This window comes from Amblyomma maculatum, chromosome 10, assembly GCF_055883805.1.
Source record: "Amblyomma maculatum isolate TAMU_Amacu chromosome 10, ASM5588380v1, whole genome shotgun sequence".
Classification (NCBI taxonomy): Eukaryota; Metazoa; Arthropoda; class Arachnida; order Ixodida; family Ixodidae; genus Amblyomma; species Amblyomma maculatum.
The window spans coordinates 141,206,970-141,230,880 of NC_139353.1; the positions used below are offsets into that span (position 1 = coordinate 141,206,970).

At 48.3% G+C, this 23,911-nt stretch overlaps 1 protein-coding gene and 1 long non-coding RNA gene across 4 annotated transcripts in view; one reads left to right on the top strand and one right to left on the bottom strand.

Annotated features, from left to right (window-relative positions):
• Positions 1-23,911, top strand: part of LOC146177578 (membrane metallo-endopeptidase-like 1) — a 130,370-nt gene that overhangs the window by 69,817 nt on the left and 36,642 nt on the right. For both annotated transcript variants that reach the window (XM_084580509.1, XM_084580511.1), the window contains exon 4: positions 10,102-11,158. In XM_084580509.1, the coding sequence (XP_084436635.1) occupies positions 10,102-11,158 (1,057 nt within the window). The remainder of the gene's footprint in view (positions 1-10,101; positions 11,159-23,911) is intronic.
• LOC146177579 (uncharacterized) overlaps positions 1-23,911 on the bottom strand; it is a 71,841-nt gene that overhangs the window by 19,852 nt on the left and 28,078 nt on the right. The gene's annotated exons all lie outside the window — the stretch shown is intronic.

Consider the following 23,911-nt stretch of genomic DNA (forward strand, 5'->3'; position numbering starts at 1 on the left):
ATAGCGAGCTATGCCTATGTCGCGCGCCGTTTTCCGGACCCGTGCACAGCCGGGGAGCGGTCCTTTTTTTTCTTTTGCACGGCGTCGCTGTGCTTTCCCCTTCTTCTTGGGGGGGTATTCACGATGTACGCCGTTCGGAAAATGGTTAACGGCTGTGAAGGAGGCGAGCTGTTGAAAGCTGGCGTCCCAACCGGTTAACGCCTGAGGGCTTGGGGGCGACGGCTGAGAGCACGGACGGAGCTTTGTGTTTTGTGCCGTCTGCGTCCTTGCGGCCCATGTGTTTTTGGTTTACCTTTTGTGTGTTTGGGTGCCAGGCGGAGATGCGCCGCGTCTTCTAGAAATTCACGCGGTGCTCGCCAGGAAACAACCTCGCGGGCACCGGCGTCCTATTGGTTTCTCAGCTGTAAAGAAAGTCGTCTCATTGGCTCCGATAAGCGCATTTCCGCCTGGTAACAAACACTGCCTGGAGAATCCTGAACAACGTTGGACAGAGGGGTTTTGGCGGCAAGTAAGGGAGGACGGCGACCATCCGAGCTGCTGCTCGGGACCCCTGCTCGGAAGATGTCGCGTTGGCGGACTGATGTGTTGTTAATTTGAATTAGTTGTTTATTTGGCACTACTGGATTCGCTTTAATTATTGTTTGAGTTCATCTTTATTAAATTCAGTTAACTTGTGTTATCAAACGAAACCGCCTGGTCCCTTTCTTCAATGCGGCGGAGCCGTCGTGCCGTCAAGAAAGTTCAACGTGTGAACGCTTCATTACAATAGTCTGAACGTCCTTTCCGTAGGTAAGACTAAATGGGGTGAACGGAGTCCTTTCTTGCACGACGTCGTTGTAAGCGCGTGTCACATAAGGAAGGATCTCATACCAGTTCTCGTGCTTCGCGCCCTCATACTTCGAAATTATATCGGCGATGAACATATCCTTTCCATCAACCCATTATGTTGACGGTGATCAGCCATAGCACTGCAGTGGCTTATGTAACCGAGTTCAAACACGTTTCGAATGAGCTGTGCCGTAAACACACTGCCCTATCAAACCTCACGCGCTGCCGCAAAAGGTTCAAATCTTTATTTGTTGTTCTTCGACAGCTGCCGGCATGTGGTCTTATCATTCTGATTCTGGGACGAGGCTCAATTCTGTATTCTTTGTTCGGTCCCGCTTGTCTCGAGAACAAGCTTTATTTGTAGCACAACATGCACCAAGATGTGTCTCGAAGATTTCGGCCACTCGCATATTATTCCCAAATGTTCTAGGTCGTGCTAGTCACCATTTGCGGCTTTGTCTAGATGTTTCTTAGCCGAATTTAAATTGAGCGTTTACGGGAGTGATAGGCTTTTGTAGATCGGCGATAACCGAGAACACTTGTTGCTATCGTCGCCACCGATCGTTTGGTTCTTTTGTGGGCGCAAGTCAGCCTAATAAAGAGTTTATACAAGTGAGGTTCAAACCTCCTATTTGTTGCCAACGGCATTGTCACCACTGCATGACAATACGGTGGGGCACAATGCCTCAAGATGATTTGGCACATGAAACAATTGGCGATCTCAGAAGAAGTACCCCGTTCCACTGCCTTTGTTTTCGCATACTTTGTAAATAGTCTCTTGTAGCTATCACCCATTTATTACTGGCTGCAGACCTAAGGAAGCGGCCCAGAAGATCGATAATAACTTGGTTGAATGGAATATCGTGCGGTGAAATTTGCTGCAGCTGACCTACAAGCTTTAGCTGTGGTGGCATGTCGCAGTGGCACTGACTGGAACCCATGACGTAATGGTGAACAGCGGCATCAAGTTCAGTGAGCAGTAGGCCAGACGAACTCGGGTAAGTGTGCGGTTGAAACCTAAATATTTTGCGGATGGAGAATGGTTCATCGTAACAAGCAAGAAGGATGTCATCGCGCAAATCTGAAAGAACAAGAGATAGGGTCGGGTTCCACTACTTGAGTTCTTTTTTAGAAAACATCGTTTCCCAAATAAAACGAAGAGATCGGTAAAGATGGCGGGCCACGCCAGCAGCACGACCCTTCCGGTGGTTAATTACCGGTCAAAGTTCGTCGTCTGCTCGTTGTCGTGCCATCAGTATGTGTCACTGACCACACTAAGGAAACTACCTTCATCTGTTTCATCTTGCATCCCATCATCACCTCGCTCTATAGGGGCACATGATAACGTGCGGCGTCTTCATGTTTTCTCCCAGATTTAGAGGCAATGGTGTAATCGAATTCCTGTAACCACAGACTCCACCGAACCCGGTGCCCCGATCACTCGAAGGCTCACCAGCCAGCACAGGGAATAATGATCGCTTATTACCTTGAAAGGGTGACCGTAGAGGTAGGGTAGAAGTTCATAGTGACCCAGACAACAGGCAGACACTCTTTTTAGGATCTAGAATAATTCTAGTGATCACGAGAAACAGTGCGGCTGGCGTACGCCATCACCATTTCGATTCCAGCTTGATATTGGACGAGTACAGCAACGAATTCAGCGCCGCTGGCATCAGTGTGAACCTCAATGCCAGCTGCATTGTCAATTGTGCAAGTACAGAAGGTGTTTGCAGCCGTCTGGGAACTTCTTGCAAGATTCTTGCTGCTCGGCAGACCAGACAAACGATGCATCGGTGTCAGACCGCAATCTTGGAGATGTCAGGTATGAAGCGGCGACAGTAGGCGCAGAAACCCAGGAAACGCTTTACACTTTTCTTGCTCGTGGAAACAGAGAATTTCGCTATAGCGCTAATTTTATCGGTATCGGGCTTGACTCCGTCTGCACTAACTATATGGCCATGAACCTTCAGGTCAGTATAACCAAAGGACACTTCTCAGACCTGAATGTCAAATTAGCCAATCGAAGAGAATTCAGAAAATTTCTCAGCTTCCAAGGTGTTGTTCAAATGATTTGGAGAGCACAACGACGTCATCGAATTATACTAAGCAAATTTGCCATTTAAGGCCCACGAAGACCGATTCCATCACCCGCAGAAAAGTCGCCGGTGCTGAACATAGGCCAAAAGGGCAATACATTAAGCGCGTAGAGGTCATCGGGGGTACCAAATAACGTCTTCTCATGGTCCCGTTCATCAATTTCTATCCGCCAGTACCCACTGTTCAAGTTAATCGATGAGTAATACTGAGCCAGGCAAAGCCTTAGGGGTAGTCGTCGATGCAAGGTAGCGGGTAGATATATTATTTAGTCAAATCACAATCATCACAGAACCGCACAGTTCCGTCTTTTTTCTTCACTAGCACGACTGGCGACGAACACGGGTTGTGTGAAGGTTGAACGACACCAATCGTAAGCATCTCCTTGACTTGTGTTTGGATGGCCTTGCTTTCCTTAGGGGAGATAGCTTAAGGTTACCTCCGGATGGGTAGGGAATCCTCGGTTGTAATAATACGGTGTTTGGCAATGGCCACTTCACGCACCTTGATGAAAATGCTGAAAGGCTGAAAGTTCTTGGAATTGGTGGACGAAAGCAATCACCATAGCACAAAAAGGTGTCTGTGTTCATTCAAAAAGTTACTAAGCGCGACCTTAGACTGTCCTTGACGAAAGTGGATGACGCTTTGCACTGCGCAGATACCATGTGTAAAGAAAAGTGGATGAATTTTCTCGGTGACATCTGTCCTACACGTAGACATTCGCAGGCGATAGGCACAAAGACATTGGCCCGGAAGGAATTGTAGCTTTGTCCACGGAAATTCTCAGCACTGAACAATGATGCGGAATGACCGAGTCAGGATCCCTGTTCTCTGTTTAAAATGTGACGATGCGCTGCCTAAGTTCAACAACAGCTCCATTATTCCGCAGTAAATCTACAGGTATCACATCCCTCGAACACTCTCGGACCACGAAGCACCTAAGAACAAATATGCCGTCGTGAATTTGCGACCGAGCCACTCACTGTCCTATGGAGGTGATTAGTGTCCACCAGCGGTGCACTTTATGCGCCTTAGCGTGGAGTCTTAACGTTTCGAATTAACGTTGATAGTTTGCAACTCGAAATACAAGTATTCTCCTATGTCCCTTCATACACTTAACTTGTGCCCACCAAAAACAAACTACTAGTATTTCAAGCGACAGGCGGTTATCAATCAGTGATGATGTGGTTTTTGTAGGGCTGGTGGTATTTGCCGTTCGCGTCGTTGGGGGGACTTCATCGCGATGACTTCCAGCGACAGCGCCCCGGAGGTCGCCATCTTTATTTTCCCCGGCGGGGGCTAGTGTCTCGTCGATGTGCCCCACTTTAAAATTAAAGAGCGAGAAAACTTATTAAACGCAAGGGTATTGGGGCATCCTCGCACCGGTACCCGCGCGGCTCGAAGGGGAGAAGCGGGTGAGCGAAGATAGCGATCTAAAGAAAGGAAAGACGCTTGATTCTACAACCCGTGAGGGTTTCACGGCGAAACGTCAGGGGCGAGTGGCGCGCCACGTGTCGGGGCAGCGCCGCACATTGCGAGGAGGGGTTCTTCTGTGTTTGCCGCAAGATGGCTCTGCATGTGCGCAGAGCGCAGAAGAAATGTAGCGGAAACGTACTTCGCTACTCGTGTAACTGCGACTTCAGTAAGTAGCATGCTCATAATTACCGATATAGACCGCAGTATAATGTTCTACGGCACGTTTCTAAGGCAACGCCGCATTCACTAGAAGCGCTCTTGTACCGCTTTCAAGCATCGAACTCGTGGCTAAGTGGTAGCGTCTCCGTCTCACACTCCGGAGACCCTGGTTCGATTCCCACCCAGCCCATCTTGGAAGTTGCTTTTTATTTATGAAGTGCACGCCGGGATTTATCGCTCACGGTCAACGACGCCGACGACACCGGCTTTTTATGAAGTGCATGCCGGGATTTATCGCTCACGGCCAACGACGCCGACGACACCGGCTTTTCTGCGACACGAGCTCCTTAACGCTAACGCGTTAATAGACGCTGTGTCGGAAGACATGGTGTCACGGGAGAAAGAGAAGATGCAAGAAAGGAGGGCGCAGTGGTATTTTTAAGAGATGCACAACACGACGACGAATCCGGAAATGAGGGGGAAGAAGAAAATGAAGTGAACGTATAAAAGGAGGAGTGGTGACGTGTACAGTGAGGGAACCGTCTAGGTGCACATTTTGGCGCGCAGCCGTCAGCTGCTGAGGAGGTGTTAGTTCGTTAGGCCTACTGACCAGGGTGGTTCCCGCCGACTGATGGCCCCGGTCTCTTGGATCACGACGCTGATAGTCTTCGAAAGTGGGCCTTGTGTCAACGCCTCTGGAACGCCGACTCAGCCAGCGGCTGCTGCTAGTTCCGAGATCTCGACAGCGGTACGAGGACGCTCGAACATCGACATCCAACTAGGGTGACGTGACAGCACCGACTACCTTCACCTTGTCCTCCTGAACGCTCCTCTTGTGGAACACCGGCATCTCTTAAGACAAGGCAGCACCGGGTTTTGGTCCGTACTACGCGTCCGAGATAGCTTTAGAACTACCCGCGTTTAGTAACAGTGCGGTATGAGTGTGAATTTGTGGATTACGCGTGCGGACCATTAGTGCAGCAGGACTGTGATGTTTTGTAGTTATTTTCGAGTATATGTAGTGCGATGTTTTGTTTTTTCAGTAATCCATAAATTATGGCGTCTTGACTTTCCCCTGGAAGACTTCTCTCAGCTTTTTTAAGCTAGTGGGCACACAGCGCTTACCATTCTACACAGTAAGAATACATGTGTGTGACAATATTTGAACAGATGGCCAGGATCGGCACAGTGAAATCAGAGGGGTCTTCGATCGGGAACATTCCAGATATCGAATGTGCGCCCATGCGCTCGTTGATTTGAAGCATAGTGGGCCGGCAGCACGCATGGCAGAGGATCATAAGACACCGGTGCAATCTGCGACGGAGCTATTGTAGACAAACGCGTCATTGGAGTTTGTCGTACAGATAGAAATGGCACTGATGATGGGCCAGGACGTCCTCAAATATCCGCGTATGTTGAGGTCCTGACCTCAGCTGTGTAAGACTGTAGGTCATCACTAACTGATTGAGGCCCCATAGCTTCACGTACTTCGGCGCAACGATATCGGCAAAAATGTTACCTGCGGTGGAGGCACACTGCAAAGGGCAGTTCGTCTCACACAAGAGACCGAAGGAGTTCGCGGAACGGTTCACTTGTTCCTTCATAAGCCGGAAGCAACTCCATAAGGGATGCAGCGAAATAAGGTCTGTTAATGTCGATGCTTCTGGCAGGAATTTGGCCACTTGAGCCGGAGCACTGCGCACAAGGCCTGCAAACCGCTTATCCTTTACTCCGCGCATTAAGTGGCACAGTTGCTTATCCTCCGACAAGGCGGGATGCGCACGGCGGAGCAGTCGCGTCATGTCTTCAACGTACATTGTGACAGTCTCATTGGGCATCTAAAACGAGGCTGGAGTGACCGCTCAGTTCGTTCTCAGCGGTCTGGACTAATTTAGTCCTCGAGAATGCAATGGCGAAACACACCCGGATGTCTAAAGGGCTTCGCAGTTCTTGTACCATGTACAAGTGCTGTCTTCGTTGGCAGTGTCATCTCAGTTATTAGGAGAGGCGACTCTCTCGACCCGGGAGAGCTAGACTTTAGTCTTCCTCTGGTTTACCGTAGAATGACTCCGATAATCGCGGAATATGCAGGGTTAATGAACAGTACCTTGCGCAGGATTGAAGGGCAGCTGCACTGGCCGACTCGGGTTGCTCCGGTACCGCACCTTGCATGGCTTCTCGGAGGGCAGGCCCTGAGATCTGCTCTAAACGTTTGTGTTCGGGTGGAATGCCAACATTCCTTCCAGTAACATGGTAATCGGTGTCTCAGAAAGCGCAAAGCTAGAGTCCATACCGAGAGGAGGACCGCAGGACATAAGTACTGAGCCGTTATCCAGCAAGCAACCACCAAATACATCACAAATATTCAGGTAGCAATATATATCTTATGTTCCCTCTTTCATTGTCGGGCCTGTGCCAATTGTACACCACCACTGTTTTGCGACGCCAAGATTCTGGGTAATAGCGGACAAAAGACATCTCGTGAAACCCTGGAATCGTTTTATATCAAAAAATAGCTCTTTCAGTGACGCGTCACTTGTTCTTTATTAGACTGAGTACGAATCAGTTTTAAGACAATTTTGACAAGATTGGCTTTCTGCCTTTTGCGCATATGCATCGGGTGGAAATGCTATTATGTACGCTACTTTTATCTGAGTAATAGTTGTAGCAAGCTTCCGTGATGTCCGTTCTTGTGTCCGTCTGCGCTTGATATACACCTTGTTATCAAGCAGATTTTTTATGTTAAATGTACAGTTTTATAGTGGTATTGAGGGAAAAATGTTTCACCGGAAACTTGACAAGTCTGAAAACCAAATAGCTCACCAGTTAAATCTCTTAAATATTGCCGCGAAACCTTCAAAACTGTATTTATTGTTTTTTTATACCCGCCGGCATACCGTCGTATCACTCTGATTCTGGATTGCGTATTAGTTATGTATTCCTTGTTTGTTAATGCTCGATGTCGCGAGTCGCACCTTTATCAGTTTCGTTATAGCGCAAGATGCACCGAGATCTGTCTCGAAGATTCCGGCCACTCGTGTGTCTTTCTACAATGTTCCAGCTTATGATGGTAGCTGTTTGCGACGTTATCTAGACTGTTCTGAGCAGCCTTTAAGTTTAGCGTTGACAAGTGCGACGGGCATTCTTTGTTTGACGATCGACGAGCACGTTTGTTACTATCGTCGCTGCCGAGTTGCTTAGTTATTTTGTGGGCGCAAATCAGCCCAATAAGGAGTTAATTTCAGTACCATCAAGCCTGTATTTTCTTTTGGTATCAACGGCCTTGTCACCACTACGTGACAATATTAAACAATATTTATTCCTTTCTTGATTATGAGGAGCTGTATAAGGCGAAAAAAGCATTCACAAATAGGATATCTACCCATGAGCTCGGCTTTGAAGAACTGCCCTGAGTTTTTCCCGGAACAGGCGTGGATAAAATGCATCCATAAAATCAAAGGAAGGCATCTTTGACATGAGGCCTTCAAGGATCTGAATTCAAATTTTTCACTATTTGGTCTCTATGTTGCTGTAAAGCTTGCTCCGAGAAGCAGATTGAAAGTATATCCGAAGTAAAAATCATATAGTCCATGAAAAAAAAAATCTCAGTACGTGCTACCGAGAACTGCCCACGGTGGTTGAGATCATTTTCTCTGCCATGACAGGGTGTGCAACTTCGTATATTGATTATCTACACTTCGGAGTAAGCGAGGAAAAGGAAATAGTGCATGTATAGTAGGGAGAGTTAAGCCACCGATTAAAAGAAGGGTGATCATGATACAGACTTCGGCTTATAAACACTACACTACAACACTACAATTACAAAGAACAGATCGATGCTATATTTTTGGACTATGCGAAAGCTTTTGATAAAGTTCCTCACAATAAACTAATACAGAAACTTTACGAGATCGGAATAAATAGCAGACGTGTCGAATTCATTAAGGCTTATCTAGAAAACAGGTACCAGTACGTCCAAGTTGACAAATACTGCTCGGAGACACTGCAGGTAACATCAGGGGTACCGAAGGATCGGTTCTGGGAAAAATTTTATTCCCTATTTATGCTAATGATATCGTGAAAGTCATACTAGGTGATGTTAAGATAAAACCTTTCGCAGACGACTGCGTTGTTTATACCTCAGTTAAATGTGTAGCTGATCAAATTAAACTTAACAAAGCGCTCGCTGATGTTTCAGGCTGGTGCACAAATTGGAACATGCTTTTAAATGCTGACAAGTGTTCAGTCCTCCGTATATCCAGGAACAAAACCGTTTTAAAACATTCTTATTCTGTGAATGGCTTCGCACTTAGGGAATCGCCTGCTGTTAAATACCTCGGAGTTACTATTACACACAATCTGAGTTGGGATCTTCATAATAATACAATTTGCACTAAAGCCTTTAAATCTTTCTGGCTTATTTGACGCAAGCTTAAAAGCACTCATACATGTGAAGCTAGCAGCATATAAAGCGTTAGTCCGGCCACCCTTATACGGCGAAATATATTCACAAAGTAGAAAGAGTTCAAAGACGAGCGGCCAGATTTATTTGCAACAGATATAAACGCACTGATAACGAGACGGAAATGCTTGATTATCTTGGTCTCGATACACTTCGAGCGAGGCGTTCTGAATGGTGGTTAAAATTCTTGTATTTAATATATAAAAACATAATACAAATCAACAATCACAATTTTATTGTGATTGAGCTCGCGTTTTGATAACGGGAAAATGTGGAATATACCCCCTGAACAATACTTTCAATTATTCATTTTTTCCTAGAACCATACACGCTTGGAATAAATTACCTAAGAATATTGTGGACAGTAACAGAGCCGAACAGTTCGTCGCAAATTTGAAAATGCTTGGGGGAAGTTGTACTTGTATTCCTGCATTGTTTTTCGTTGTAGTTGTTGTTGTTGTTTGATATGTTTCATGCTTCGACTTTCTGTAATTGATTGTGATTGCCTTTGTTGATGTATTCTTTTAATGTAGTTTTTATTTGTGTCCACCCCTGCTTGGCGCCAAGCGACTCTGCAGTATTTTTAAATACAAAAAAAATGAAAGAGAGAACAGGAGATTATCTAAAGAAATCATAAAAATGCAAATTTTAACGCGACATGAAGGGCGGTCATCCGAATATCTGAACAGTCGTTTTTGGCGTCCGCTTTGTGAGCGAAAAATAACAGAGATTGTTCTTATAGGTGGATGCCGGCAGCTTAGCTGTGCACTGATTCGTTGTTAGGTTTTCGCAGCATCAAACAACCACATGATACGCTGAATGTTGCAGCAGGGGCCAACTCAAGCTTTTCAAATCGTATAGGCCCCGCCGTGCTGGGGCACCCCCAGAATCCCTAGGATAATCAGCACCACAAGAATGATTCGTCACCAAGTTGCTCTTATCCTCACTCTATACTATTAACGTAGTAGACTCCATTGTCTTTCTAGAAGCAGTCACGTGCCTGCCAGAGCCGAGAATCTTTTAGCCGATTGTTGATCTTTCTGCACTTTTTCTGCTTTTAAGTCAGTCGATTTTCATTGCAGGGGTCTTATAGAAGCACAGCTTGACACAAGCGTCAACCCCTGCGATGATTTCGCGGCCCATGTCTGCGGCCGCTGGTCTCCCCGCAGGGAGCTCTCAGAGCTTTCCAGATCTGCGCTGATGGACCTGGTAATGTTGTGGCAAAAGAACTTACGTGACACATTGGACAGGAGCCTTCACCTGCTGCCCATAGGCAGAAAGGCGGCAGCAATGTTCAATAGCTGCATGACGCAGACGGGATCGCAAGTGGGGATATTGAAAAATTTTATGCGTGAGCACGGACTTGTATGGCCAGAGGAACCCAGTGATGGTGTTGGCCCACTTGAAGTCCTTATTGACCTGGCCTTCAACTGGAACGTGGACCTTTGGTTCTCCTTGAAGCTATTACCGAGCAGTCTGGGTGGCCACGCAAAACGACGCATCTTCGCTACTGTGAACGACCTCATACTACAGTGGAGGGCTGTGTTCAGACAAATACCAAGAGCATATTTCGCGAAAGTGTACAGTAACATCTTCGCTCTATTCAATACGGACGTAAATAAAGTGCCGGTCCATAAGAAAATAGCTGAGGACTTCAATAGGCTAAATTATGTCTTCGATGTCCTTTCATCGTTGGCTTCGAAAGCTCGTGCTCCAGCTGTGCTCTCACTCCGTGACCTGCAAAAGCACACGGATACCATGACTGCGGCTTATGTCATATACTCTTTGGACGCTATGATGCGAGTCCAGCCGCGTGTTACTTTGGACGACTTGTTGCTTTTAAGTGATATTACCCTGCTTAAGGTTGTTCGGCACATTTTCGAAAACGTCGACGACCACGCCGTGCGCCAGCACCTCACATGGTTGTTCCTGCACGCGTACGCGGCCGTGGCCAACCCTGCGGCGGTCCTGCTCGTCTTGCATGGCAGCAAGCACCGCGCAGAAGAGCAGCGGCCCATCTTCTGCGCCAGCCATGTGGAAGCCAGCTACAGGCTCCTCGTGTCAGCTATGACAACGGTTGCGCACTTTCCACAGAAGGAGCGACAGCGAATCGACAGCCACCTGGCCGGAGTGTTAAAGGTAGGACAGGTGCATACCAACTCTTGTAATTATTAGCGAGGCTTGTTACTACCAAATGTATAGTTCTGTAGTTGTAAATATACTTGGGTTGCTATCTTAGCACCCTTGGTACCAAGTCCAATACTACATGTATCGTAAAGTGCACATTGCATTTAGTTGCATAAAAGTGGTTAGGCTACATTTGTTGCAAATCTGGATTGCGAATTGCCAGCTAATGACTCGTATCATAATGTAAGCCGATATCGACTGCATAGAAGAACAGATACATCAAACTGTCGCGCTAAAATAGGAAGAAAACAATGTTTTTTTACTCTTATTGGCGTTCACCCTCTGACGCTTATCAACCGTAGAGGGGCCAGGCCATTTGCGGTGGAGCCGCTTTCCTAGTCGTTTTCTTGAGCCACAGCAGATTTTCTTCGGTCGCACGTATCTCGGCGCGCTTTCTGTTAACTGATCCATTGGCCCGTGACTAGCTAATATTCACATAGACCAGTGTTCCCTGAAACATTTATGCAGTCAAACAGCTAGGCGGTTATTATGTGTGTATATTGTAAGTACGAAAAAAGGAGACGTTTCAAACAACTGGATTTTACAGATGCCTTTGCGCAGAGAATATACTGCTTTCTTGGCTTTGAAAAAATTGGCAGTGGCTTAGATTGCTTAAGCCTGGTAATTGCGAAAACGATAGCTATCGCTACGCCTAGGTTCAGCTGGTGGTGTAGCTGGTTGTGATGCTTGTGGTTATGCTTATGATTATGCAGTGATTCACTCTGGCCACGGCATATGGTTCAACTATTGTTTATTGCGGGGTGCTACCTGGTTATTGTATGTATAACTAGTAGCGAGGCAAGGAGTGCCGTGGCTGCAACAATATACTTGTTTGTGGGTGAGGTTAAGGCAGAATGTACAACTGCTGCTCCGGCACCGGCTGCAACGCATTCTTTACGCCAGCAGAAATGAAAGCCACAGCTGGTCTCGAGGGAGAGCGCGCTTCTCTTCTCTTATGGCCTCTCCAATGGGGTCTGTTTCCACAGCCCGCCGCGCCTCGGTGGGGTCGCCACCGCCCCACTGCTGCTCCTCGGCTACAGCCGTTCACGCGCAAGAGAAACGCGCGCTCGCTTTTAGCTTCTCCCGCGTCAGTTGCAACCGGCATGTCCTGACATTTCGCTCCTTAAGGTTTATACAAAGGTCGTATTCAGCATCGAACGTTTATCGTGTACTAGGAATAAAATACAGTCAACAATCCGCTCACGCGCGCGCTCCTTCGTCAGTGTGGCCGTGCACGGTCGAATGAAGCTTCGGGTATACTTCTACATTTTTTACCCCTAAGTTTTGTACAAAAATAAATTTACCAGGCTATGCAATGCGCCTTTAAATGTTGTAAGCAGGTGTAGCGCGACCTGACGTGAGTGCATGGAGAACTGTTGGGTGGAGATTCTGTCAACCGCTACCGTTTTAGTTTAGATCAAAAGAGGCACCGGCAAAAATTCACAGAGCGTCTCAGATTCAGAGTAAAGAAAAAAAAATTACTCATATAGTAAAAATTTCACTTGTCTAGTGGAGTGGACTGTTCTAGCTTCGTTCAAAACATATCAGTCGGTTGAAAGACCGAAGATGTATATGTAGTCTCGCGACTGCTTTTAATTCAAGAAACGGGCATAAGTAGTTAAGCAGAATCGAAAAGAGCGGCAAACAATAAATAAATTTTTCTTCAAAGTTACACATTGCACTACATATTCATCAATTCATCAAAATGCGACCTGCGTCAAGAAAATTCAGTCTCAAAATCTTCCTGCACGGCTTGTGCACATAAGGAGTTGGCCTCTCGGTCTTCTCTGTCACTTTCCTGGTATAATTATTTGAGAAGAATTCTGAGAAATTTTTCAAATATCAAAGAAGTGGACCTAACAACATAGCGGTTGTCAATTCCTTTCGGGCAACTCAATGTTGATTTCTCAAATGCTTACTAAATCAGGATCTTAAGTACTTCGAGAACATTTGTGTGTAGTAGGTGCACGGCAGCTTTTTCTAAAAACAAAAACTTGTCCAAAGGGCAACAAACTCTGGTTCCGGATAATGCAGTCCACTAGAATATTGTAACGAGTACAAGGCAGCGATCACTGACCGGAACAGTTCCATGCACTACACTCAGTTTCGTCCTCTTTGTCCTCTGTTCTTCTTTGTCCTCTTTTCAAAGAGGCACGCGGCATTACCCCCCCCCCCCCCCCCCCTCTTCGAAAGCGGCGACTCGACGCTGGGAGTGTCCTCAAATTATGCACACAGGAGAAGCAGGGAACACAAAGCTGCACACGCGCAAAAGATCACTGCCTCTCATAATACGGTTTCATCCGCACTACATGAACAGTTTCAGCACTTGAGCGCCGCCGTGTTGAAGGTCGTTGGCCCCGAGCAACAACTTCGTAAGTGACATTACTAAGACGCCGAATGACCTCGTATGGCCCAAAGTAACGGCGAAGTAATTTCTCGGAGAGTCCTCGACGGCGCACTGGTGTCCACACCCATACAAGATCGCCAGGTTGGTAGTGAACGTCTCGGTGTCGGAGGTTGTACCGACTAGCATCGCGATGTTGTTGATATTGTATACGGCATCGCGCGAGCTGGCGCGCTTCTTCGGCCCGCTGTAGAAATATGTCGACGTCTGCATAGGCGTTGGTGACATCATCGCCATGACTTATGTGTAGCATAGCGTCCAACATTGTGGTGACGGGACGACCGTAGACTAGCTGGAATGGCGCAAGACGCGTCGTCTCCTGTGTAGCCGTATTGTATGCAAAAGTTGCATACGGAAGGACTTAATCCCGCGTGCGATGCTCAACGTCGACGTACATGGAAATCATGTCTGCAAGCGTTCTATTGAGGCGTTCAGTCAGTCCGTTTGCGGATGGTAAGCAGTAGTCCTACGATGACTTGTGCAGGTAAGACTGAAGAGACCCTGCATTAGTTCAGCCGTAAAAGCTGTACCGCGGTCAGTGATAATAACCGATGGGGCACCGTGGCGCAGTACGATGGTCTTAAGAAAAAAAAAAGGGCTACTTCTGCAGCAGTTGCACGGGAAAGTGCCTGTGTCTCCGCATATCGCGTTAAGTAGTCCGTCGCCACTACTATCCATCTGTGCCCTGATGCGGACGTTGGGAAAGGGCCCAGAAGATCTATACCCACTTGTTGGAAAGGGGCTGTTGGCGGAGGTATCGGCTGAAGGAGCCCTGCAGGCTTCAGCGGAGGTGTCTTTCGCCGCTGGCAATTTCTGCATGTTCTCACGTAGTGCTGGACTGAAGGCAGCAACTTAGGCCAATAGTACTTTTGTCGAACGCGTGCTAATGTTCGCGTGACTCCTAAATGACCAGCCGAAGGCTCATCGTGGCATGCGTGCAAGATTTCTGGCCGGAGGTCGGACGGCAGAACGAGAAGAAAGGTTTCCTTGTTGTGCTGAAAGTTTCTCTTATATAGGACGCGATTGCGAATGCTGTAGGAGGATAAACCCCGTGCGAAAGCACGTGGGACAGCTACATCAAGGCCTTCGAGATGCTCAATAAGCGGGCGTAATACGTGGTCAGCCCGTTGACGCTGGGCCATGTCGGTTGTCGTGACGACAGCAAGAAACCGGAAGTCATCGTCTTCTCGGTCGGGAGGGGCAGCATCAACTGGTGCACGAGACAAGCAATCGGCGTCGCTGTGCTTACGGCCGCACTTGTATACAACCGTAATGTCGTATTCTTGGAGACGGAGGCTCCATCTTGCAAGCCGTCCAGAGGGGTCTTTGAGGTTGGCTAGCCAGCATAACGAGGTCGGAACTTAGTTATGGCGCAAACTACCGCGAGACATTCCTTTTCCGTGGTTGAGTAGTTTGTCTCTGCTTTTGAAAGAGAGCGACTTGCGTAAGCGATAACTTTCTCAGTGCCATTTTGCCACTGAATCAGAACGGCACCGAGTCCAAAATTACTGTCATCGGTATTGATATCCGTAGCGGCGTTTTCGTCAAAATGGGCAAGTATCGGGGCGGCCTGCAGTAGCCGGCGCAGCTCGTTGAAAGCATCCTCTTGATCATCTTGCCACACAAAAGGAACATTGTCTCGGGTAAGACGCGTAAGAGGCTCGGCAATCATTGAAAAATTCTCTACGAAACGCCTGTAATAGGCACAAAGCCCCAAAAACCTTCTAACGGACTTTTGGTCGGTTGGGCGCGAAAAATTTTTCACAGCAGCAGTCTTGTCGGGATCTGTTTTCACGCCCTCAGAACTAATAGCACGGCCAAGAAAGCGGAGATCCTGAAATCCGAAATGGCATTTTTGTGGTTTTATCGTCAGTTGTGCTGAACGGAGTGCCTGTAGTACCATTCGCAGTCGGTCAAGGTGCTCCTCAAAACTAGCCGCGAAAATGACGACATCGTTGAGATACACTAGGCACGTTGCCACTTCAGTCCAGAGAGAACGGTGTCCATCATTCGGTGGAAGGTTGCTGTTGCAGAATAGAGGCCGAAGGGAAGCTCTTTAAATTCATAAAGTCCGTCGGGGGTGACGAACGCTGTTTTCTCTCTGTCCCTTTCGTCCACTTCTATCTGCCAGTAGCCATTCTTGAGGTCAAGCGACGAGAATTATTTGGCATTGCGTAACGGGTTCAATGCGTCGTCGATACGTGGGAGGGGGTATACTTCCCGTTTCGTTACCTAATTTAACTTACAATAATCGACGCAAAAACGCAAGGTGTTGTCTTTTTTCTTCACGAACACTACAGGCGAAGCCCAGGGGCTGGTAGACGGCTGTACCACGTCGTCGGTAAGCATTTCCTGCACCTGGCTTCGAATAGCCTCTCGTTCCGTTGACGACACTCGGTATGGATGTTGGAAAATCATCTTGGTCTCCGCGTCCACCATAATGCGGTGTTTGGTTACTGGGGTACGCCCAACTTTCAAAGACGTTGCAAAGCATCCAACAAATTCCTGAAGAAGGTCTAGGAGTCGCCGCCGCTCAACCACCGACAGATTGGGATTAATGTCTACAGTTGATAGAATGTCGAGAGCATTACATCTGGCTGGCGACGGCGGCGCTAGAGTACAGATGTTCCCTGGCTCAATAAAGTCGGCAGCATACGCGATGGCCGTTCCTTTCGCAATGTGCTGAAACTCGGTCCCGAAATTCGTAATCCAGAGTTTCGCACAACCGTTCCGTAAGCGAACAAGTCCTCATGCAGCGCAGATCCCTTTCACAAGAAGCAGGCCCACGTTCGTCTCTGCCAGTACGTCTCGGTCGCATGGTGAGTCGCTTTCTACCAAGACCATAATGCTGCACTGTGGCGGGACCGTAACGTCAGCAGCTGTAATACGTAAGGCGGGCGTTGATGAACCGTCGACGCTAGATCTCGCAATGGCTTGGCTCAGCGTAAATGTCACTCGTGATTCTTGCAAATTAATTATCGCACCATTAGCCTGTAAGAAGTCCAAGCCGAGTTTGACGTGTCGCGAACAGTGGGTAAGTACAACGCAGTCGCAAACATAAACAAATCCGTCAATCGAAACTCTCGTAACGCATCTTCAAGCCGGGGTAATAAGGTGTCCCCCTGCAGTGAGGATCTGAGGCCCACTCCACTTGGTTAAAACTTTCTTCAATTTCCTGGCTAACCCACTGCTCATAACTGAATAGTCCGCCCCCGTATCAACTAAAGCTGTAACGAGAAATTCGTCGGTATGTCCGAAACTGGTATGTCCGAAACTGCGCACTCAGGTTCATCGTTACAGGACGCCGTCTGATAGCCGTTATCTTGTACTGAATTTGATGGAGGATGTTCAGCACTTCGCTCGTCAGCGGCCTCACCTCCGCAGGTCGCTGTTCCTAGTTTTCCCGAAGTCTCGGGGAGCGGGGGCTCATCGAGCGGCTAGTGCGGTATGTAGAGGGCCGTGGACTTGGAGAACGATAACGGGAAGAGGTAACGACGCGGGACCCGTATTGTGGGACGTCCGGAGGATTCGTATGCGTCGACAGGTACTCCTAGGTTTCGGGTGGTCGTTCACCCCTCCGGGGACATCGTGCACGAGGATGGAAGCCACGAAGTCCGGCGCGGCGGTACGGACAGAACCTTAACATGTGACCGGCCTCACCACAGTGGTAACAAAGGGGCCGATTGTCAGGGGCACGCCAGACGTCAGTCCTTTAAAATCGTGCCTCGGGTGGAAGAGGAGGATGGCGTGGGCTTGAATCAAGAGTAGGGGGGTTCCCTCTGGCTTTGGGAGAGTCGTACCCACTATGGTGCTGGTATGGATGCGGCACAGTGGGGTTCCCTCTTGAAGGATAACAGAGGTTATGCTGCTGAAGGAGGGCTGCGCACGTTGGAACACTCGGTGGCGGTGGCTGCACACCAGGCACAGACGGTTCCGGGACGGCTTGCCTCACTTCTTCGCGAACGACCTCCGCGAGGGATGGAAGCCTCGACGACGACGTTAGTCCCTGTAGCTGAATGTGTCTCAGCTCTTCTCTGACCACAGATCGAATAAGCTCCCTTAAGGCATCATCAGAACCGTTGAAGCCGGAACCATAGACGACCGGTGACATGGCGGACGCGTTACGGTTATAGTGCTGAGCCCTATGCTGAAGTGTTTGTTCTATCGTGGTGGCCTTCGTTAGAAACTCTGATGCCGTGCCAGGTGGATTGCGCACAAGCCCAGCAAATAGTTCTTGCTTCACCCCGCGCATTAGGCGGCAGTATTGTCCTCGTAGAAGGGTGTACTACATGGGGCTGCTCCTTTCGCTAGTTTCAAGAATAGCGCGAGAGTCACACCCAAAGTTGAATAACTAGATATATCTAGCGACGTAAGGTAAACCGGAATATTTGACAGTGGGGAATGGGATGGTAGGAGATGCCATCACTTCGTTCAGTGCCTCGATTTTGCTCTGAGATGAAACGTCCATCTTGACAATGTAGTCATATGCCGGCCTCTAGCTGTTATAGCCCTCGCACCTAGCATATGTCGTTCCCTTCTGCACATTAACCTTACTTTCCCGAACAGAGCCTCAATGGGTCGCTATATAGGGCTTGAAATGAGTCTTTAGTTACAGTGTCCTTCTTTAACGCTTTAGAAGTTTCTTGCATACTTTCGATATAGCAGGTGAACTCATTTGAAAGCCACTGCATCGAGTATCACCTTAATAAATTATTGGCCTCTTTTTACCACTTCGAGCCCAAGTGGTGTCATGAATATCAAACCATTTTTTAATGTTTTCATAATAAGCTTATATCTTGTAAAAATTTCATTGAAACAATATTCATTTGCAAAATGAAAATAATGTTTATAATAGCACACATTGACTAATATATGAATTGTAATAACATTTAAAACTCAACCCTACAACGTTTACTTTGACTGTTGTACTAATACTTTATATCATGCAAGCACTATGCAATTTACATTACAATTTTATAAAATTATTTTCATCTTCGGTGCTACATGAATGGTTTCGCATCTAGCGCTGAAAGACGGTTTTGCTGTTGCAGACGAGTTGCTGTCATGTTCAGTTCAGTTCAGTCGTGTCCGACTCTTCGTGACCCTATTGACCATGTCACGCCACGCTTTCCGGTCTCACTATCTTCCTAACATCACATAACTTCATCTGCAGGGCCTCGAGGATGCCATCTAACCATTGCGTTCGCTGCCTTCCCCTTTTCCGGCGACCCTCAACCTTTCCCAACATCAAATCTTTCTCCAGTGACTCCTCTCTTCTCATCAGATGACCAAAGTAGCTGAGCTTTAACTTTAGAATTTGACCCTCCAATGAGCAGTCAGGGTTTACGGTCGACAATATTGACTGATTTGATCTTCTGTCAGTCCAAGGAACTCTCAAGAGTCGTCGCCAGCACCACAATTCAAACGCGTCAATTCTTCGGCGGTCAGCCTTTTTCACAGTCCAACTCTCGCATCCATACATCACAACTGGAAAGACCATAGCACGAGTTATACGGATCTTGGTTGGCAGACTAATGTCTCTGCTCTTTACTAAGCGGTCAAGGCTAACCATTGCTCTCTTTCCCAGAAGCAGGCGTCTCCTAATTTCATGGCTGCAGTCTCCTTCCGAGGTAATCTTGAAGCCCAAGAAGAGAAAATCTGTCACAGCTTCCACTTCTTGTCCCTTGATGCTCCAGGACTTGATAGGGCAAGGCGCCATGATCTTTGTCTTTTTAATGTTCAGTTTAAGCCCAAACTTCTCACTCTCTTCTTGTACGCGCATCAGAAGTCTCTTGAGTTCCGCTTCACTTTCTGTCATTAAAGTGGTATCATCCGCATATCTAAGGTTGTTGATACGTTTTCCAGCAATCTTCACTCCAGCTGAAGACTCGTCCAGACCAGCCTTCCTCATGATGCACTCTGCATATAGGTTAAATAGGCAGTTCGACAGTATGCAGCCTTGCCTCACTCCTTTCTCAATCGGAAACGAATCAGTAAGACCATGCCCAGTTCTGACTGTGGCCTCTTGCCCTTCATACAGGTTCCTGAGGAGACAGATGAGGTGAATTGGAACTCCCATCTCTTGGAGAGCTTGCCACAATCTGCTGTGATCTACGCAGTCAAACGCTTTCGCATAATCAATAAAGCAGAAGTAGATGGGTTTCTGGAACTCTCTTGCTTTTTCCATGATCCAGCGAAGGTTAGCAACTTGGTCTCTAGTTCCTCTGCCCTTGCGAAACCCAGCTTGCACGTCCGGAAGCTCCCGATCCACATACTGCTGCAGCCTACCTTGGAGGATTTTCAACATCACCTTGCTAGCATGTGAAATAAGCGCGATCGTGCGGTAGTTGGAACAATCTTTGGCACTGCCTTTCTTTGGAATGGGGATGTAAACTGACCTCCTCCAATCCTGTGGCCACTACAGGGTTGTCCAAATCTTCTGACATAATGTTAGCCTTGAAGAAAGTTAGATGTAATCATTGCTCATTCAGTTTTTTTTTGTTCCTCTTCTTGTACAGGCTTGGGAAAAATTCTGATTAAAATGTAGCTACCATGTAGCTACATTAAAAGTAGCTACTATGCCGCAATGTATGTCATGCTTGTCGAACGTTTGCTGAACGACAGTGCTTTTATATCTGTTCACGTGTGTAGTACGTTGAAACGACATGCCGCTGCAGTATCTATCATCTGTGTTCTTTCATTTCGGGGCTGCACTCACCACGAAACTCGCGAGCGACACCGCGAAACCAGGCAAAAGCCACCCGCCGCTGCTGAAGCAGACGCGGAGCGAACAGTGAGCAGGTCGCGCCCCTTGCGGCGGTAGAGAGCTTAACTCAAGGAAAAACGTTTCCATTGTTCCCGCGGCAATTGAGAAGGCCGTAGGAAAGAGCGCGCGCTCTCCCTCGAGACCGGCCGTGTGAAAGCATCCCTGGGGACTGCGTTGGTTACACCTGCCGCTAGGCCACCTCCTATAGTATCCAACGTTGCACCACCGGCGGTAGCTGCGGTAGGAGCGGCAGTTAGGCTGCAGTTGGTAGCTACCGCCTCGCAAGTTGACGGCGCGAGTTGGGGCCCCTGCTTTTGCGCAGCTGTGCTTGGCGGCGAGCCAAAGGTCACGCTAAAGGTCAATGGTAGCTACCGTTTCGCTACGCGAAGGGCTGAAGAGGAAAAGTAGGCAAAAAAATATCTAAAGGGCTCTTTGGACCACTAAAGTGATTGAGGCGAAAGCCATTATAGCGCGGTGGATCGTAGCCCTCCTGTACGGCACCTCTATCTTCTTATCTTCTTTCACTCCCACCTTCCTTTATGGCGTAGTACATGTGTCCGCGGAGAGTTTCGACAGATACCACGCTTTTTCTATCCTGCAAATCAAAGAACCCCAGGTGGTCGAAATTTCCGGAGTCCTCCACTACGGCGTCTCTCATAGCCTGAGTCGCTTTGGGACGTTAAACCCCACAAACCAAACCAAACCAATTTGAAATGCCGCTTATGCCTTTCCTACTAACGGCTCCTAGACATCTGGGCCTGCTTCGTTTTCTGTGTGATGCGGCGTTCGAGGAAGCGCCAAATGAAACGCGCCACACGGACCCCTGGACCGGACGCCAGCTGCGGTCAGCTTCGTCTATGCATTGATTAAAGCTTTAATTTCCACCGATTTAGGAGGCCTCCTACTCCCCACTCCTGGCACGCAGGCCTGAGGAACGGGGGCTGGAACCTCCGCTACTAAGGACTGGGGAATATACATTGGTTATTCGCGGCCTCAGCCGCCAGGCGGACGGCTTACTGCTGGTCAGCGGGGATGTCGCTTCGCAGCAGGGTTACCCAGGCTTCTCTACATTTAATGTTGTCCCTAGCGCCCGGAGACTTAGGGCATTCCCAAAGTATATGGTCGAGGGTTAGCTCGCTTCGCAGGCTTTACATTTATCATTTTTTTCTCTCATCTATCTGGGTGTGAAACAACCAGACAGGGTTCGGGAAATTTCCGGCTTGTAATCGCCGCCAGGCTATGGCCTCTTTATTATTTAAGCTAGGATCCGGTGACGGCATGAATCGCCTGGTGACGTCATGACCAGTTGTGACGGTAAATGGCGCGCCTGTTGTCGAACACAACCCCGGCGGAGGAGGTGAAGGGTGGCTGTTCCTGGCACTACGGGGCTGGGACGGTAGGTCAACGCCGCTCGCTGCGGGGGCTAGCCAGCCATCGATTTTATTGCGAAAGCAAAACTACTTGCACTTTCAAGCATTTGCCGTACCGTGACGGGGCCACCATTGACCTTTCGCGTGACCTCTGTGTGACGTAACGCCGAAGAGCTGGGCGACCATCTCGAGCCGTCTGCGAGTAGTGGCGGTGCCTCCGCCGGCGGTTTAACATCTGCTTAGAAGATGCCAGCTACCGCTTGGAAAGCTCGTCGCAATGAGCGTAAGAGACAGCGGCGAGCTACAGAGACGGAGGAACAGCGCGAGAGAAGACTTTCTAAGAGGCATGCTCAGTATGCAGCTTTGCGTGGACGTGCAACCTCTTCAGTGGAAACAGTGGAAGATGTGACTGATTCGCTCAATGCCATGGACAGTGATGCAGAAGCCAGGTGTAGTCTCAGCAGTGATGAACGTTGGAACTTTACGAAACGACTGCGACGTGCCCAGGAAACCCAGGAACAACGACAGGAGCGGCTTGAGAAGGAACGTCCGTCGCGGATTAAGGAAAAAAGAACGCCAAAGGAAGAGACGCGCCGAAGAAGTGACGCTATATCGTATCCAGAGTGAATCATTGTATAACCACCACAGTCTAACCATAACAAGCATATCCGTAAGCACCTGCACCAGCCGAATATTAAATGAACCTGGGCGGCGCAATCTACCGGGCTTAACCAAGCTAAGCCTCTGCCAATTGTTTATCTGTTGTATGCCGTTGTTGCACCCGCCACCACTCAGGTGGTGGACGACGGCGGTTGCGGCGCGCGTCTTTCTCTCCCTCTTCTTTTTCTTTCTTCTCTACTTTCTCTCTTTGTCCGCATTGAGGCGTCCGTGTGCTGTGCGATGTCAGCGCACGTTAAAGATCACCAGGTGGTCAAAACTACTCCGTAGCCCTCCACTACGGCTATGCATTCTCTCTTTCCACTTTCACTCCCACCCTCATCCCTTCCCTTACGGCGCGGTTGAGGTGTCCACAGAACACAAGTGAGACAGTTACCGCGCCTTTCCCTTCCTAAAAAAAGCCACGGAGGCAGCGGAGGTGGCTCAGCTACAGAGCCAGAGCGATCGAAGTTCAGATGTGTCAGAGATACGCTTCCGCGTCCGTGAGCTGTGCGATGTCAGCGCTCGTTAAAGATCCCAGGTGGTCGAAATTCCTCCGTAGCCTTCCACTACGGCTCCTCTTTCTCTCTTTCCACTTTCACTCCCACTTTCCTCCCTTCCCTTACGGCGTGGTTGAGGCGTCCACAGAAAACAAGTGAGACAGTTAGCTCGATTTTCCCTTCCTATAAATCAATCAGCTACAGAGCCAGTGTAGCAGGCCTGTGCATTTTCTTTTCCTTCTTCCTACGGCCACAGCAACCTCAACACCAGCATTCCATTGAAAGAATGAAAGTTCACCGGCGTTCTATAGTTTACAGGAAATTAAAGGCGTAGTATCTGTCACTCGCGGAATCCAGCTATCTTCACGGCACACAGGGGAATTATGATGAACGTTTCATGATCCGGGGCGTGGCGCAGTTGGTAAAGCGCTCAGCTGGGGATTCATGGGGTGGCGTTTCGCATCCCAGTGGAGACAAGGTTTATTTATTTAACTATCTCCCTCGAAAGTGTGACAACCTCTGCCGACAGCCTCTGCCGATCGGGGCGTGCCTTTTTAGTGGCTGCGTCGGCAGCTGCCACACGCTTGCTAAGTGAGGAACACCTCCCCCAGCGCGACGTAAGAGGGATCTCGAATTGCTTTGTGGTGTTTGTACGGTCTAACTAGTTCAGCTGGCTGACTGAACCAACTCAAGCTATGGACGCCGTAATGGCATGCAGCGGAAATTCCTCTTCCCAGGTTTCTTTTTACGGGCCCACGGATAGCAGAGTATACTTAGGCGCCCCGGTTTTTGCCTTGTTTTGAAATCACCCGCAGCGGCTTTTACTGAACTCACGACCTAAAGTTCAGAAGTTAATAATCATGGTGAATATTTGTAAACTGAAAAGGGTATAGAGGCTATAGCTGAACGTGCTACTTAGCGCTAGCTTTTATACTACTTGGTTTCAATAAATTCACAGCAAATACTTCTTGCAAAATATGCGCACTCAGAATATATTGCTGTATTACC